The sequence below is a fragment of the Nymphaea colorata genome, chromosome 1, assembly GCF_008831285.2.
Source record: "Nymphaea colorata isolate Beijing-Zhang1983 chromosome 1, ASM883128v2, whole genome shotgun sequence".
Taxonomy (NCBI): Eukaryota; Viridiplantae; Streptophyta; class Magnoliopsida; order Nymphaeales; family Nymphaeaceae; genus Nymphaea; species Nymphaea colorata.
Window position 1 is genome coordinate 11,352,986 of NC_045138.2, and position 12,677 is coordinate 11,365,662.

Consider the following 12,677-nt stretch of genomic DNA (forward strand, 5'->3'; position numbering starts at 1 on the left):
AATAGGAGTTGAAGTTCGTAAACTTGTTGTTGCTGATGCATATTGCAGTTTATTAAGGCCGGAAGAATCACTTTCTATTTTCGTTAAGAATGCCATGTTCGAAATTTTATCCTTTGCAGAGAGTTATTTAGCCTTTACTACGTTTATCACTATTGGTGCCATTAACCTTTCAAACGTTAGGCAATTGAAGTCCATAAATGGTTACGCTGATGGATGATGCAACATTTTATGGCCTGAATGAATATTTCTGTTTATTTTAGTTAACACTGTTCGAAATTGGAATTTTTGCAAAAAGTTCATTAGCCCTCAATACATTTATATGCATGCACTGAAAACGTCAAGCACATTGTTCATTGGTTTGATTGATTAAGTTTCCCGAACAATTGCAATGCATCATCAGTAGTGAAGTATCAATTGCTGTTTTTTGTTTTCCAGGTTGGGACATATCCACTTCATCTATATTATCACCAAACATCCTAGTAACTAAAGCAAATCGGAATTTCATGTGTTCCATTAATATAACTGTCTGAACCATGATCTAAAGAGCGTTCAAAATGTTAATGGCACCAAATTATGTAAAACCATGTTTGAAAAACGGATCTTAGCTACAAAAGAAGGGTTTTGAAACTAGTTTTTATGCCAACACCAAGGTTTTTCATATAGTTGACGGTTTTTAGGTACAAGAATGAAACAAATCTTAGAACAAGGCAAAATGGATTTAAATTTGTCATCTGTTAGACAATCGTATCCACCATGAATGACATACCATACAACTGTGGCGTACAAAATACTCAAGAGTGATGGGCTCGTGAACCAAAATTATTGGTGTTTAATAATTCAGGTCAAGCGCTACTGGATGGATGAAGTAATCTTCACCAGGAGATCTAGCAGGCTGATTGTTGTATCAGTCACTAGGAAAACCAAGAAATCGGGTTAGGATCTTTGCAACAGGGGTTGCATCTGCTGGTGGGTAAGGTATGATTGAATCAAGGTTCATGTTCACAAGAGTTGGGTACAATGTTTGGGGACTGGCACAAAGGAGATGTTTTCTCTCTGCTAGTTCTTCAGCCAGCTCACACTGATGATTATCCATCAAGTCCTCATTCACAACTACAATCAGAGGCTTACCCAAATGCAAGGTCTCAAATATGCTTCCTGATCCTGCAAACAGCAGCCACAATCAAACTCTATAGTCGTTGGGGTATGTCCATTCCAATTGCAAATACCCTTGTCCGAGCATTTAGCAAGTTAACACCTTAAACCTGTATTTCACCGCCACAAAAACATTGGTATCTGGTTAACTAACAACCAAGATTTTAAGGTCGCCTTCTCTCTTTCATCTGTTTCAACATGGTTTCAGGTTTAGGAATTTACCATTTTTGGTGTGTGTATTAAAAGATCAGGCATGAATTCATCTGCGTTCAACTTAAAATGCACATTTATTGAACATATTAAATTTGGGAAAACTTGTCAACTGCACACAATGAATGGTCAAGTATTAATACCTGCATGACTGATAACAAGGGATGCTGACCTCAGATGATCTGCAATACTAGGTGAAAAGGTAAAATAGTCAACCACCAAAGAGCCATTCTCTCCTGCAGACTGCACAGAGAAGGTCACCATAAGAAGAGAGAGAAAGATATGTCCCACCATCAAGAAAATCAACATTGAGTATAACCAATATCTGGAAGACCATCAGATATGAATCCATATCTAGATTTTAGTCTTAACTGACAACCAATATATACTATTGAGAAATGTATAACACATTTAGATGCTCAAAAGGACTTATTACGAAACTCAACCCTATCTGGTATATTGAAAACTTTTTTAGTGTGTGCCCCCTCATATTCTTTATGGAGGCATTGTTCATATTTTCGACATAGTTTAAGGCATAAACATTTCTTCAAGGAAAAGAAGGGGGTGCCCCAGCCAAAGTTAGAGTTGTCCTAGACTCATTTCAAGCAGATTGATACAGTAGGAGGTACTCACTTTTGCAAATCCAAGGCAAGCGTCATCATTTATGAAATTACAAACGGACTTCTCATGCACATCACCCCAAGTGACAGGCAACATATGAATAAAGTTTCCACACAAGCGGGCCAAGAGAAAAAGTAGAAGCATAAATACTGAACATGTAATTTTTGAATCTTGACCATCCCATGCCACTGGTCTGTACAAACAAAAGATCAGTACTCGCACAAAAAACATGCATCTGAATAAAACATCTCCAACGCTTTTACCGTCTTCTGCATCAAGTAGAGGGTCATCCATTTGTTTATGTTTTGTCCAATCTCTAGATTCTAACGTACAATAGTTTAGGAAGGAAATGACGCATTACATCCCAAGCTTAACAGGAAAACATGAGAATTGATAATTCAAACTTCTCTTCGTAGGGCTAAAAGGTGTCATAAATGCAAGGAGACAAGGAAGAAATTGGGCATTAGGAAGCAGGAAGCGATAAGAGTCAAACTTATTCTCATCATTCTAAACAAGATCAACAAACTTTGCTAGAAAAAAAAAAAATTCTAAACTAGTCACTTTTGCTAGCACAAATTTCTCCATCTAACTTTCCAAGAAATTTTTGTGCTGCTTTGCTTTGCACTATGCAACCCAACTTTCTCAAAATTTTCCTTTTCTTATCCATTTTTCTCATGTCACACAGAACAAGAAAATCCTTTTCATTCAAGATACTCCTACTAAAATTTCTACTGCACGGCATTTCTTTCCAAACAGATATTTGTTCTCTCTTCCATGCATTCCGTAACAACTGCTTTCCTTTTTATGACAATCGGAACAAACAACCCTTTGACATGTGACAGCATTTGGATCTTCTTGTTTACCTGTTCTGTTCTGGTTGCCTTGTTCCATACAGTAAAAAGAAATCATTTTTACATATTACCATTTGCAATGAAGAGTGACAAGAAATTTTGCCTACAAAATTGAATGTCAAAGCACAGAATAGCGCTTAAAAAGTTATTACCTACAAGCAGTAACTTTATCATGAACTCAACCTAATGAAAGGAAGATTTAATACCTTAGAAGGCCTAAATGATCCACGTCCAAGTTGAATAAGAAGATCTGTATAGCCTTTATTCAATAATATTGTCCTAACTTCTTCCGAGTCAACAGCTCTGACCAAAGCATCGAAACAAGTTGTTCCCACGGTGACAAAGACTATCTTTCTGACATTTCCATTCATGTCAATATCTCCCATTGCTTTAGAGCTATCCTTAACTTCAAATGCACAAGGCGATTGACAATGATAATATCTAAATCTGTCAATCTCTAAAAAATCCAGGTCCAAAGTAGACACCTAAATCCTGTTATAAATATTTCAGAAAAGTAATGCAGACATTTCTCAGGAAAAAAAAACATGCTCAATTACATCATAGCATCTGATGTACTACATATGAATAAGTTTGCAGAGCCACATGAAAAAAGAAAGAAAAATGACACTCAAAGAAAATCAAGAGAGGATCAGAATCAGATAAGAAGTTAAAGCCACTCTCACAGATATCACGAGATTTTTGAAAATCTTGCTATATTTACAAGAAAAACAAGTAAAATGAAAATATCGGGAAAATCCCACTAAATTTTGAAAATCCCAGCAAAAATGAATATCTGGCGATTTTTTTGTGATTTTTGACAATTGTTCGCTTTCTTATTATTTTCTCATTTGCTTAATTTGTTTAATCTAATTTTTAGGTTTTTTTATTTCCTTAAAATTTGCCAAGATTTTTCCCAAAACTTTCCAGAGAAAAACAAATTTGCTAAAAAGTACCCGAGAAATGCCTTGCTGATATTTTCCCGAGAACAATATTTATGGCAATGGTTAAAGTTATATCATGGCAGAAAACTTATCAAAGCCCCAAAAGCTCAATCTAGAAGAGCAAAACTATGTATTTTCAATAGGGAAACCATGTTTCCATAAACAGGAAGTCCGCTTTCCAAAATATCAAAGTTCAGATTTTCCAAAAGATGGCAACACGTAGGGCCTGTTTCATTACATTTTCCTGGATCCACTGTCCATGTTTTTGAAAAACTTAATTCATTTTCTTTACTGGAAAGGTGTTTGGAAAATCTCAGAATTTAAAAAAACAAGTTCAAATATTGTTTCCACTGACTGAATGGAATTCTGAAACCAGGAAATATATTTCCCTCTCTCCCCTCGCTATAGGGTGAAGTCAAAGTCAAACCACCATTTTATTTGCATTTCCTAATACACAATGATAGTATCAACGAAAGTATGAGATGCAAATCTCTAGGACAACCAGCAAAATAACTAGTCGATTCAAAATCAGAAATCTCATTAGATGCACTTGGAAGAAAAAAAAAAAAGACTGAAACACCAAAATTAGCAAGACTAGTTAGAACCGAACACAAATCTCTCGCTTGAGAACCAAAAACATTCACAAACAAGTTCTGAGCATATTCTGAAGATTATGAAAATTGAGCTCCAAGGAGTCTGTGGCCTCATTCCTGCTTAACAACCAATATACCATTCTCAAAAACCCATAACTTGAGGTTCTGTGCTTGTAATTCTGGTATAGCTGGAAGAGGGAAAACAATTCAAAATCCTAGTTTGGGCATGTATATGGTAGCCCAGAATATTAATTCCAGGAATCCTTTTCACCTGTTCGCTGCAACAGGGAAAATGTTAAAATGGACCAAAAAACTTACTGTTGGTTGTCCTGCAGTACCAACTGAGATGTTCTTGTTAATGTGGCAAATAAGCAAAGACCTAAAATTTTCTACTTCTCACAAAACTGCAGATCTATAAGCACGAACTCTACAATAGTGAAGATTTGAATGATTAAGCTTTAGCAAATCAACATCTAGGCAATAGTTTTAGCATATTGATTATGAATTGTTAACTACAATTTCCTTTTGGGATTATGGAAAGCCTTTTTGAAATGGAAACTGAGACAGGGCAACTTAAACTTGTACTGAAAAATTGTCCTCTTACAGCAAGGACTTGGTCCACCTGTGGTATCAGCAGATTGAGGTGGATAAGAAAGCACAATGCATTGTGTACGAAGTTAGACCCCCTACATTGATGATTCCAGGGATCTAGTTCTGATAGTTCTTCCTTCTATCTCAGCAATCCACATGGGCATAATAATGAACCTCCCCAACATGGACCAGCATTGCAAACCGGCATTAATATTCCAAAAAGTTGGATGAAATGTCTAGACCTAAATTTGCCAAAAACAAAAGGCACATGTTTTCCTGTCAACATAGGAGAGCACAAACACCTTATAGAACATTCGCACCGTATCCATCAAATTGGTCGTGGTATGAAAAAACTGTTACACAGACCAAGTGAGTTGCTTAATGGAGGACAGCTATGATACACAGGTGCACTTGAGAAAGTGTCGTATTCGTGTCAACATGCTTACATGGACGGATGCCTGTTTGGACATGGGCCTGATTCGTTGAACATCCTCAGTTACTGGGAATATATCTTTTGCCCGTTAAAGCATCATCTCTTTCACTCTCCCCTCCTGTCTGTCTCCATACCTGCAGGCCTCCATCGGCGAGGTACTCTCTCTCACTTTCTCTCTCTCTCGTGGCAACTAGGGATAAATGCATCACAACCAACTAAGCTGCAGTGCAAACAGATGTCAACAGGTAAAGGTCGCCTTTCTCTTTCAGTTATTGTTATCACATTTGCTAGGTTCTGTGTGAAATTTGACCTGTGATGTTTCTTTTCTTGCTTTTAAAATCCATAAGGACCCTGTACATGTAAGTTCTCCACTGCTGTTAAAGGCCATAGCATGACTTTCAGCAATTTCACGTGCTACCACTTCTTTCTTGTTCATGCATCTTAATATTGAGATTTCTGCCACTTGCATTAACAATCTATGAAGAAGAAGATCGTGTTAAACCTCAAATGCATACCTTTGTATACCCACGGCTGGAAAGAGTATCTCTTCAAAGTAGTGTTTCTAATTATTTATGGACAGCTACTGTCCTATCAGTACAAAGATGAAATAAAGAATTTTATAGCACAAAATTGAAACTCAACATGCCAACGATACGCGAGACTAGCATGCATACACGGAGGTCCTTAGAGGATCAACATATAAGGAACATATCTAGTCCGCATGAAAAGTAGTATGCATTTTCTCTTTCTTATACAACTTTGGAATTTTCACAGATTTATACTATTGCCAGTTTCTTAATCATCATAAACAACACAACTTGATATCTACATTTTGTTTTAATACTTTTAGACTTTTAGTGATTGTTAGTTCTTGTAAATACGTAGTTTGTTTTTCTTTTTGTTGCAATTTCAATGCCCATTTTCTTTAACTGAAAACAAATCACCATGAAAAACAAGGGGCCTCCATTTTTGGGCAACCCACCCAAGCATATACCCACCAAGTTCTATCACCTTAGTCAGATTTTGTGCTTCCTGTACAACCCTCAATATCTGTTCAATTCTTTGAACATGATCCCATCAACATTCCCATACTTTCTTGACAAATTGGGCATTCCTTATCTATAGAAGAGGTTTCCGCTCCTTGGAACCCCTACCAACCACAGTCTTATCAGCTGCATGCTCTGGTGATGACAAATTAGTAGTAGTATTAGTCAAGGAAGGCACTTCCACTGAAACTCAAAAAAGGAAGAAAATTTACACACTAACTTCACAAATTCACCAAAAAGTTGGGGGCTTTGAATATGTATAAATGGGAATGGTCTGAAACAATAACATGAATTCAAAAACAGAAAGACAGAAAATCAGAAGTCAGAACTTGTTTTCAATCTCTCCAAAAAAGAAACAAGAATGCATTTGCATCTTTCTACCACAAATGAAACCAGAACCCTCAAATAGGAAAACGTAGGAAGCAACTGACAAAAGTTTCATAGAAGTACGTAGAACCAAAAAAAAGAGCATCACAGTAACAAAGTCGATAAATTTATGACAACAGTTATATCCAAATAACATAAAAACTTGACATTAAGAACATAGAAACAATGATGTCGATGCACTTGATTGGTTTTCGTTCCCACAATATTTTCTCTTTTCTATTGTCTTTGTATTAAGGCTTAACATGACGTTAGGTGGCCAAATGTGAAGTTCTAGTACTTGAGCATGCTCTTCTTGTAGCACTATTTGTAATGTGAGTGCTTATATATTTTTTAAAATTTGGACTTTTACCTGCATGAACTCTACGTATTGGAGTCGAACTGAAGTCGAACATGATTAGATTCAAGAAAATTGCTACCAGATGGTCCAGATCGAACCCCCAGTTGCCTGAGCTTTCCATGATACTTCCCTTGTTAGATTTACGCTCAGTTTTTGGGGCTCACTCTCATCCAAAAGGGAAAAAAGGAATGATACTTGGGAGACACGTATGTAACAATTTAGTATAAGAGTCAATTTAACCTCAAATCATAATTTGAGTAAAATCAATAGGTTTTTAAAGTACTGTTGTAATGGCTATACACAGTACAACATGGTCTGGATCTGATGATCTACTCAGAAATATACTCTAGATGCATGAAACTAAAGCAAAATAGCAGAAAATAGCTGCTGGATGCAGCCAACACCCACCGTACAGCAAGGGAGCTGCAGGTGAAACTCCTAGACTCGTTTTGACTGCAACACCAGCTAACGAAAATGCCCAAATATTTCAGCTAAAATGCAGAATGAACACACGATTTGGATGACCCAAACAATTTTTTATCAGAAATGCGCCTAAAGACATGGTTTCAAAATCGAAATCGAGAAACCGTAAGTTTATTTCGGACAACATGAAAAATACCTAATCAATGACATGAAATACGCAAAATCGTAAATAACCTACCTGAAAGTGGTGTGGTCCTCTTGAATCCGAGATTCACCTCTGCAACACGCTTTCTAGAATCTTCAACGGATCAAGATTTCACCATTCCACGAGCTGGGCTTCAAGGCTTAGGAGGATGAGGCAAAGGAACAAGTTGGATCACGTGAGCCTTCTCCAAGGAGCATCACCTATAGGAAACGTAGAGGATGGGCTGCTCATAGCCTTCACCAAGAAGAGACCGAAAAATAAGAGGAAAGGAGGGAGTTCCCCTTATTCCACTAGGTAACGTTTGAGAGTCAGGAATTGTGGAATAAGAAAGTTGTTTCCGGAAACAAAATTTTGGAAATAGGGGAACGGAAATAAATCAGCTTGTTTATTCTGGAAAGAGTGGAATGAACATAAAATGCATATTTCTAAAATGACAGCTTTATTTGATAGATTTGAAATTTTACATTCCTTGAAACAAGTTTTCATATTTGTCAGGTTTATTTAGTTTGGATTTACATTCCTGAAAACAAGTTCCCAGGTTTGTCACACTAATAAAGGATAAAATTTGGGTTCTTAGAAATGAAGAGTAGCTTAGATTTTTTACTAAAAACTTGAGGCATGTAACTAATTTTGGTAAAGGATGCCCATAATATTGAAAATATAAAAGATAATTGGAGATGAAGTGAATTTTTTTTATAAAAGGGGTTCGATGCTTTCTTTTTTCCGGTTTTCATCTTCACATTCACTCCTTGTTCTTTCATTTCCACTGCGTTTGGCATTCGACGACCTACGGCTCGAGAGCGACAAGGTTGGAGACTGGACACTGATGGCTAGGGACCGGTGATGGAAGAAATGGCTGTCACCAACCACCAGCGACTGACGAAATGGCTGTGAGACGACGGTTTTTTTTTATCTATTTCTTTTTATTTTAGGGTTTATTTTTCTTTATCACCGGAAAAACCAGCGACCGGTGATTTCTAGTTACCTCTCTCTTTCTCTCTCGTTTTCGCTCGTTCTCTTTCTCTAACCTTTGGCACTGGAACCCTTTGTTGTGACTGTGGGTCGCCGAAAGCCTAAGAAGAGGGTGCTGAGGCTGTCGTCTCCGACATTATAATGATCGTCTTCTTTTTGTTGCTTCATATGGTCGGTGGCTGAGATGCACTCTGTAGTGAGGTTGAAGCTGAGAACAGGATGGCTGTGGTGGACGCTCATTCCCAACAGGCATTTTTTCGTCCTGAGAATTTTTTTCATCCCTTGGGTGGGACTAAATTTTCAGGAATAATTTTGCGAAAATAAACCCAACAGCAAGTTTTTTCATTGCTGAAAAATTTTAAAAAATTTGAATCTTATCTGCCCATCAAATGACTCCTAGGGGAAAGTTTCTTTTGTGAATAAAGGGTTGAAATGCCGCTTTATTGCTAAAAAAAAGAAATTGAGGTAGATTTATTTTATTTTCATTTTAAGAAAAACCCTCTTAATCATCATGATTTTTATAAAAATGCCACTAGAGGATATTTCCTGCCCATCAAATGCCACTACAGGAAATGCCATTATAAAAATGCCACTACAGGATATTTCCTGCCCATCAAATGACTCCTAGGGGGAAGTTTCTTTTGTGAAGAAAAGGTTGAAATGCCACTTTATGTTAAAAAAAAAGAAATTGAGGTAGATTTATTTTATTTTCATTTTTATTTTTATTTTAAGAAAAACCCTCTTAATCATCATGATTTTTATAAAAATGCTCTTATGTCTTTTTTTTCAAGTTTATTTCACGCTAAAACCTAAATATACTATGATAAACATAAATCCTAAGCATAAATATTTGAAAGCTAGGAGTCAAGGACCTAGACTTAAGCAGAAATAGTTTTCACGATACAAAAAACCGGTTTTACCTTTAGGAGCCTAATCACACTGTTTTGCACAATAATTTATCTGTTTTAACTTTGATTTCGATCAAATTTTAACTACGATTCTTTGAACTCTACACTAATACAAACATGAAGATTTAAACACTAAATCACATCAACATTATATAAAAAAAAAATATTAAAAATTAATGCAGCATTATCAACAGGCATCAATATCTAATCTTTGGGTAGATATTGAAGTGAGTTGTATCAGTGGTTGGCCAAGAGACTTGAATTGGGATTTGGGAATCAAGTGAAGGGTTTTAAGGTTGGCCTGCGCAAAGCCTTAGAAGACATAAACGTGGGTTATTCTGACAATGCATGAACCTAAGGTGTTCCCAAACTAGTTAAAAAATGGTATATTTTGAGATGCATTTTGAAAACCATGACTGATTAAAGTGTGCTTATGCAGAGGCTAAGTTGAATTACGATATCACGTGCTTGAACTACTATAATCAAGGCATGGTGCTGATCCTATTAAATCCAGCTTCCTTACAAACAATGGTGTGTGCTAGATTTGCATATCATGGTGCTTATTTAAAACCCTGTGCTGCCTAGCATGAATTCAAGCAGTTATATGAAAATGGAAACAATGTGCTTTATGCAAAAAAGCGAACTAGAATATAAGAACTGAAATGAAAAAGAGAAAGGAGAGGAAGACATACCTGACATCCATGGCCCCGCCCGAAGACATAAAATTAAGTCTATCTGGTAAAGCAGTATATAAGCTACTCTGTTGCATGTATAAGAAAACAAACCATCATGGATATGTGAATATAAAGCAGGAATAAACTATCCTAAAATAGAAAGGAAAACTACTCTAAACATGCTAAGAAAAAAAAAGCTACTCTTAAGAAAGCATAAAATAAAAACAAAAAACGAAGAAGAAAAGATGAGAAATCACCTAACTGGAAGACCTAGCTGGGCTTGGACCACGACCCCTATCCAACACACATGAGCTTGACAAGAAGTCTTGGTTGAGTACTACTACATTTGGAGACAAAACCTTAACACAAACTCTTTTAAAAACTTTACTTCTCCTCTGAGCCTAGCTAGCTGAGTACTGCAACCGTCTTTAACCAAGCTCTTATACTTAATCCGCAGCTCTTGGGTCATGCCTTGGAGTGTCTTCTTCGTTCCTTTTTTTTTCTGCTCAATTTGTTCTCTTCATGGAATGCAATATTCAGCTCAAAACTTTATTCAATAGCACATAAACTATGTTGCAGTAGTGTTTTGAACATTCCATGCTCAATTCTCTATCAAAACAAGTTTTGTCAGTTGAAAGATGATCTACTTAGAGTGCTGAAAAGTTCAAAAAAGTTAATTTACTTCAACTGATTTAGAAATGAATGGCATTAAGAGAAATTCAATGTAGAAACCATATGATGCAAACAATATGAGGCATATTTTGGTGCCAAATCCTAGGTGTCTATATCCAATGTATCTAGACCTCATATCAAGATACAGTTCTGAAATGTAAAGGATGCTTTAAATGCATAGAAAGTTCTAGAAAATAAATCATGGATATGTAACTTGATGTGCATATGAGTATGATTTCAAATCTCTAGATTTGGAAGAATGCAGCTCTAATATGGTGTGCTTGGTTAGGCTCAGTCTAGGCTAGGTGGGCTCTAGTGGGTTCAGTTCATGGTGGACTTGACCAAGTCAGCTCCTAAATTCAGTGTAGGTTTGAGTAGGCACAGGTGCTACTAAGCTAGACTCAAGCCAAGTTGACCACGAGGTCAAATCCAGTTTAGCATGGGTGTGTACCTTTTAGGTTTAGTTCTGTGTCCCTAAGTTCATGCACAACCTATATTTTGGTTTTTATGGCAAGGAAGGAAGGTTTATGTAGATATAATGTGCACATTGAAAAATGACAATTTTAGCATTGGTGCAAAAACCAGGTTCTATGTGTTGTGTGGTCAAACTGAACACACTACATCTTGGGTTAGCTCTAGATCTAGCACATGCCAAGTTTCAATTCAAAATTCCATCAGTTGTCGCTTCAAAATTACATTTTTCTATGTTGACTGGTATGTAAATGACTCTATACGCATGCAACATGGACATTCTTAGAAAACACGATTTAGGGCATTACAATCCCAACCAACATTAGAAATACTCTGGTAAAGTGTATTTGATCCAAAATTGATGAAGAAATTGTAAAATTGATGTCATGATTGATTAGAATTGAACTCAAAAGTTGAGTTGCACATTGAATGGGATGTTCAGAACTAGACAACCCTTAGTGAAACTATATAAGTGGAATTGAACTCAATCCAGGAAGAATAAATTTGAATGAGCTAAAAATACTTAGATAAAGCATTGAAGAACATGATCTTAGCTTAGTATGAGTTGACTAGTTTTGATTGAGCTGAAATTGGGCTCGAATCATACCAAATAGGTGAGACACTGACAATGTAATCAAACATCTTGGTTTGGAACTGAAATATAGATAATGCAATTCAAAGTAACTGGTTGTAAGTTAGTTGCACTGAGATGCTAATTTGAGCTTGGTCAGGTTTGACAATATCACTATGATTATAATTGGTAAGTAATTTGGTTTAGTGAGCTGCTGTGGGTTAGAATGAGTTGTTTTGTGCTAAGTGAAGGCTAATAAGCTTGCTTGGAAGGGAGGCTGTGATAACACAATGGCCTTCAAAGGGTTGAAGATTTTGCTTCATGCGTTGTTTTGAACTCTTCAGACATTGCTGCTGAAGTAGCAGCAGTTCTTCTCTATTTCTTGTCCTTTTGATTGTTCTATTCTTTGTAATTCTTTGTGCTTGTTTGATCTGATTTCTCAAAAAAGGGGTGGTGTCCATCCACCAATAGATTGGTTGTGCAAGGCTAACAAGCTAACTCTAATGACTCCTTAAGACTTGTAAAGGTGAGAAATATCCTAATCAAACTGGTTATAGGCAATTCTCACTATTCTTGAGGCTTTCTAATTTGGGACAAAAATATCATTTGACAAGGGGCA

The 12,677-nt window shown here is 36.4% G+C and overlaps 1 protein-coding gene across 4 annotated transcripts; it reads right to left on the reverse strand.

Annotated features, from left to right (window-relative positions):
• Positions 1-697: 697 nt before the first annotated feature.
• Positions 698-8,149, reverse strand: LOC116256083 (uncharacterized). Of its 4 annotated transcripts, none has more exons than XM_031632260.2 (5): positions 7,824-8,149; positions 6,404-6,573; positions 3,041-3,326; positions 1,506-1,605; positions 698-1,161 (listed from the first exon to the last, which is right to left on the reverse strand). In XM_031632260.2, exons 3-5 carry the CDS (start codon positions 3,218-3,220, stop codon positions 905-907), a joined length of 537 nt encoding a protein of 178 aa, XP_031488120.1. In that variant the 5' UTR covers positions 3,221-3,326; positions 6,404-6,573; positions 7,824-8,149; the 3' UTR covers positions 698-904. The 4 variants fall into 4 exon arrangements, with proteins under 4 accessions (XP_031488120.1, XP_031488113.1, XP_049934527.1 ...); XM_031632253.2 differs by having other exon boundaries at positions 6,391-6,573; XM_050078570.1 differs by having other exon boundaries at positions 3,041-5,612; positions 5,703-6,573.
• Positions 8,150-12,677: the final 4,528 nt, after the last annotated feature.

Bases quoted from the DNA above. Each gene is read 5' to 3' on its own strand.
- LOC116256083 (XM_031632270.2), bottom strand. From the start codon at position 3,220: ATGGGAGATATTGACATGAATGGAAATGTCAGAAAGATAGTCTTTGTC. The intron at 1,606-3,040 runs GTATTAAATCTT...TTCTCTGTGCAG, and splicing joins GATCATTTAGGCCTTCTAAG to TCTGCAGGAGAGAATGGCTC. The intron at 1,162-1,505 runs GTATTAATACTT...TGCTGTTTGCAG, and splicing joins CCTTGTTATCAGTCATGCAG to GATCAGGAAGCATATTTGAG.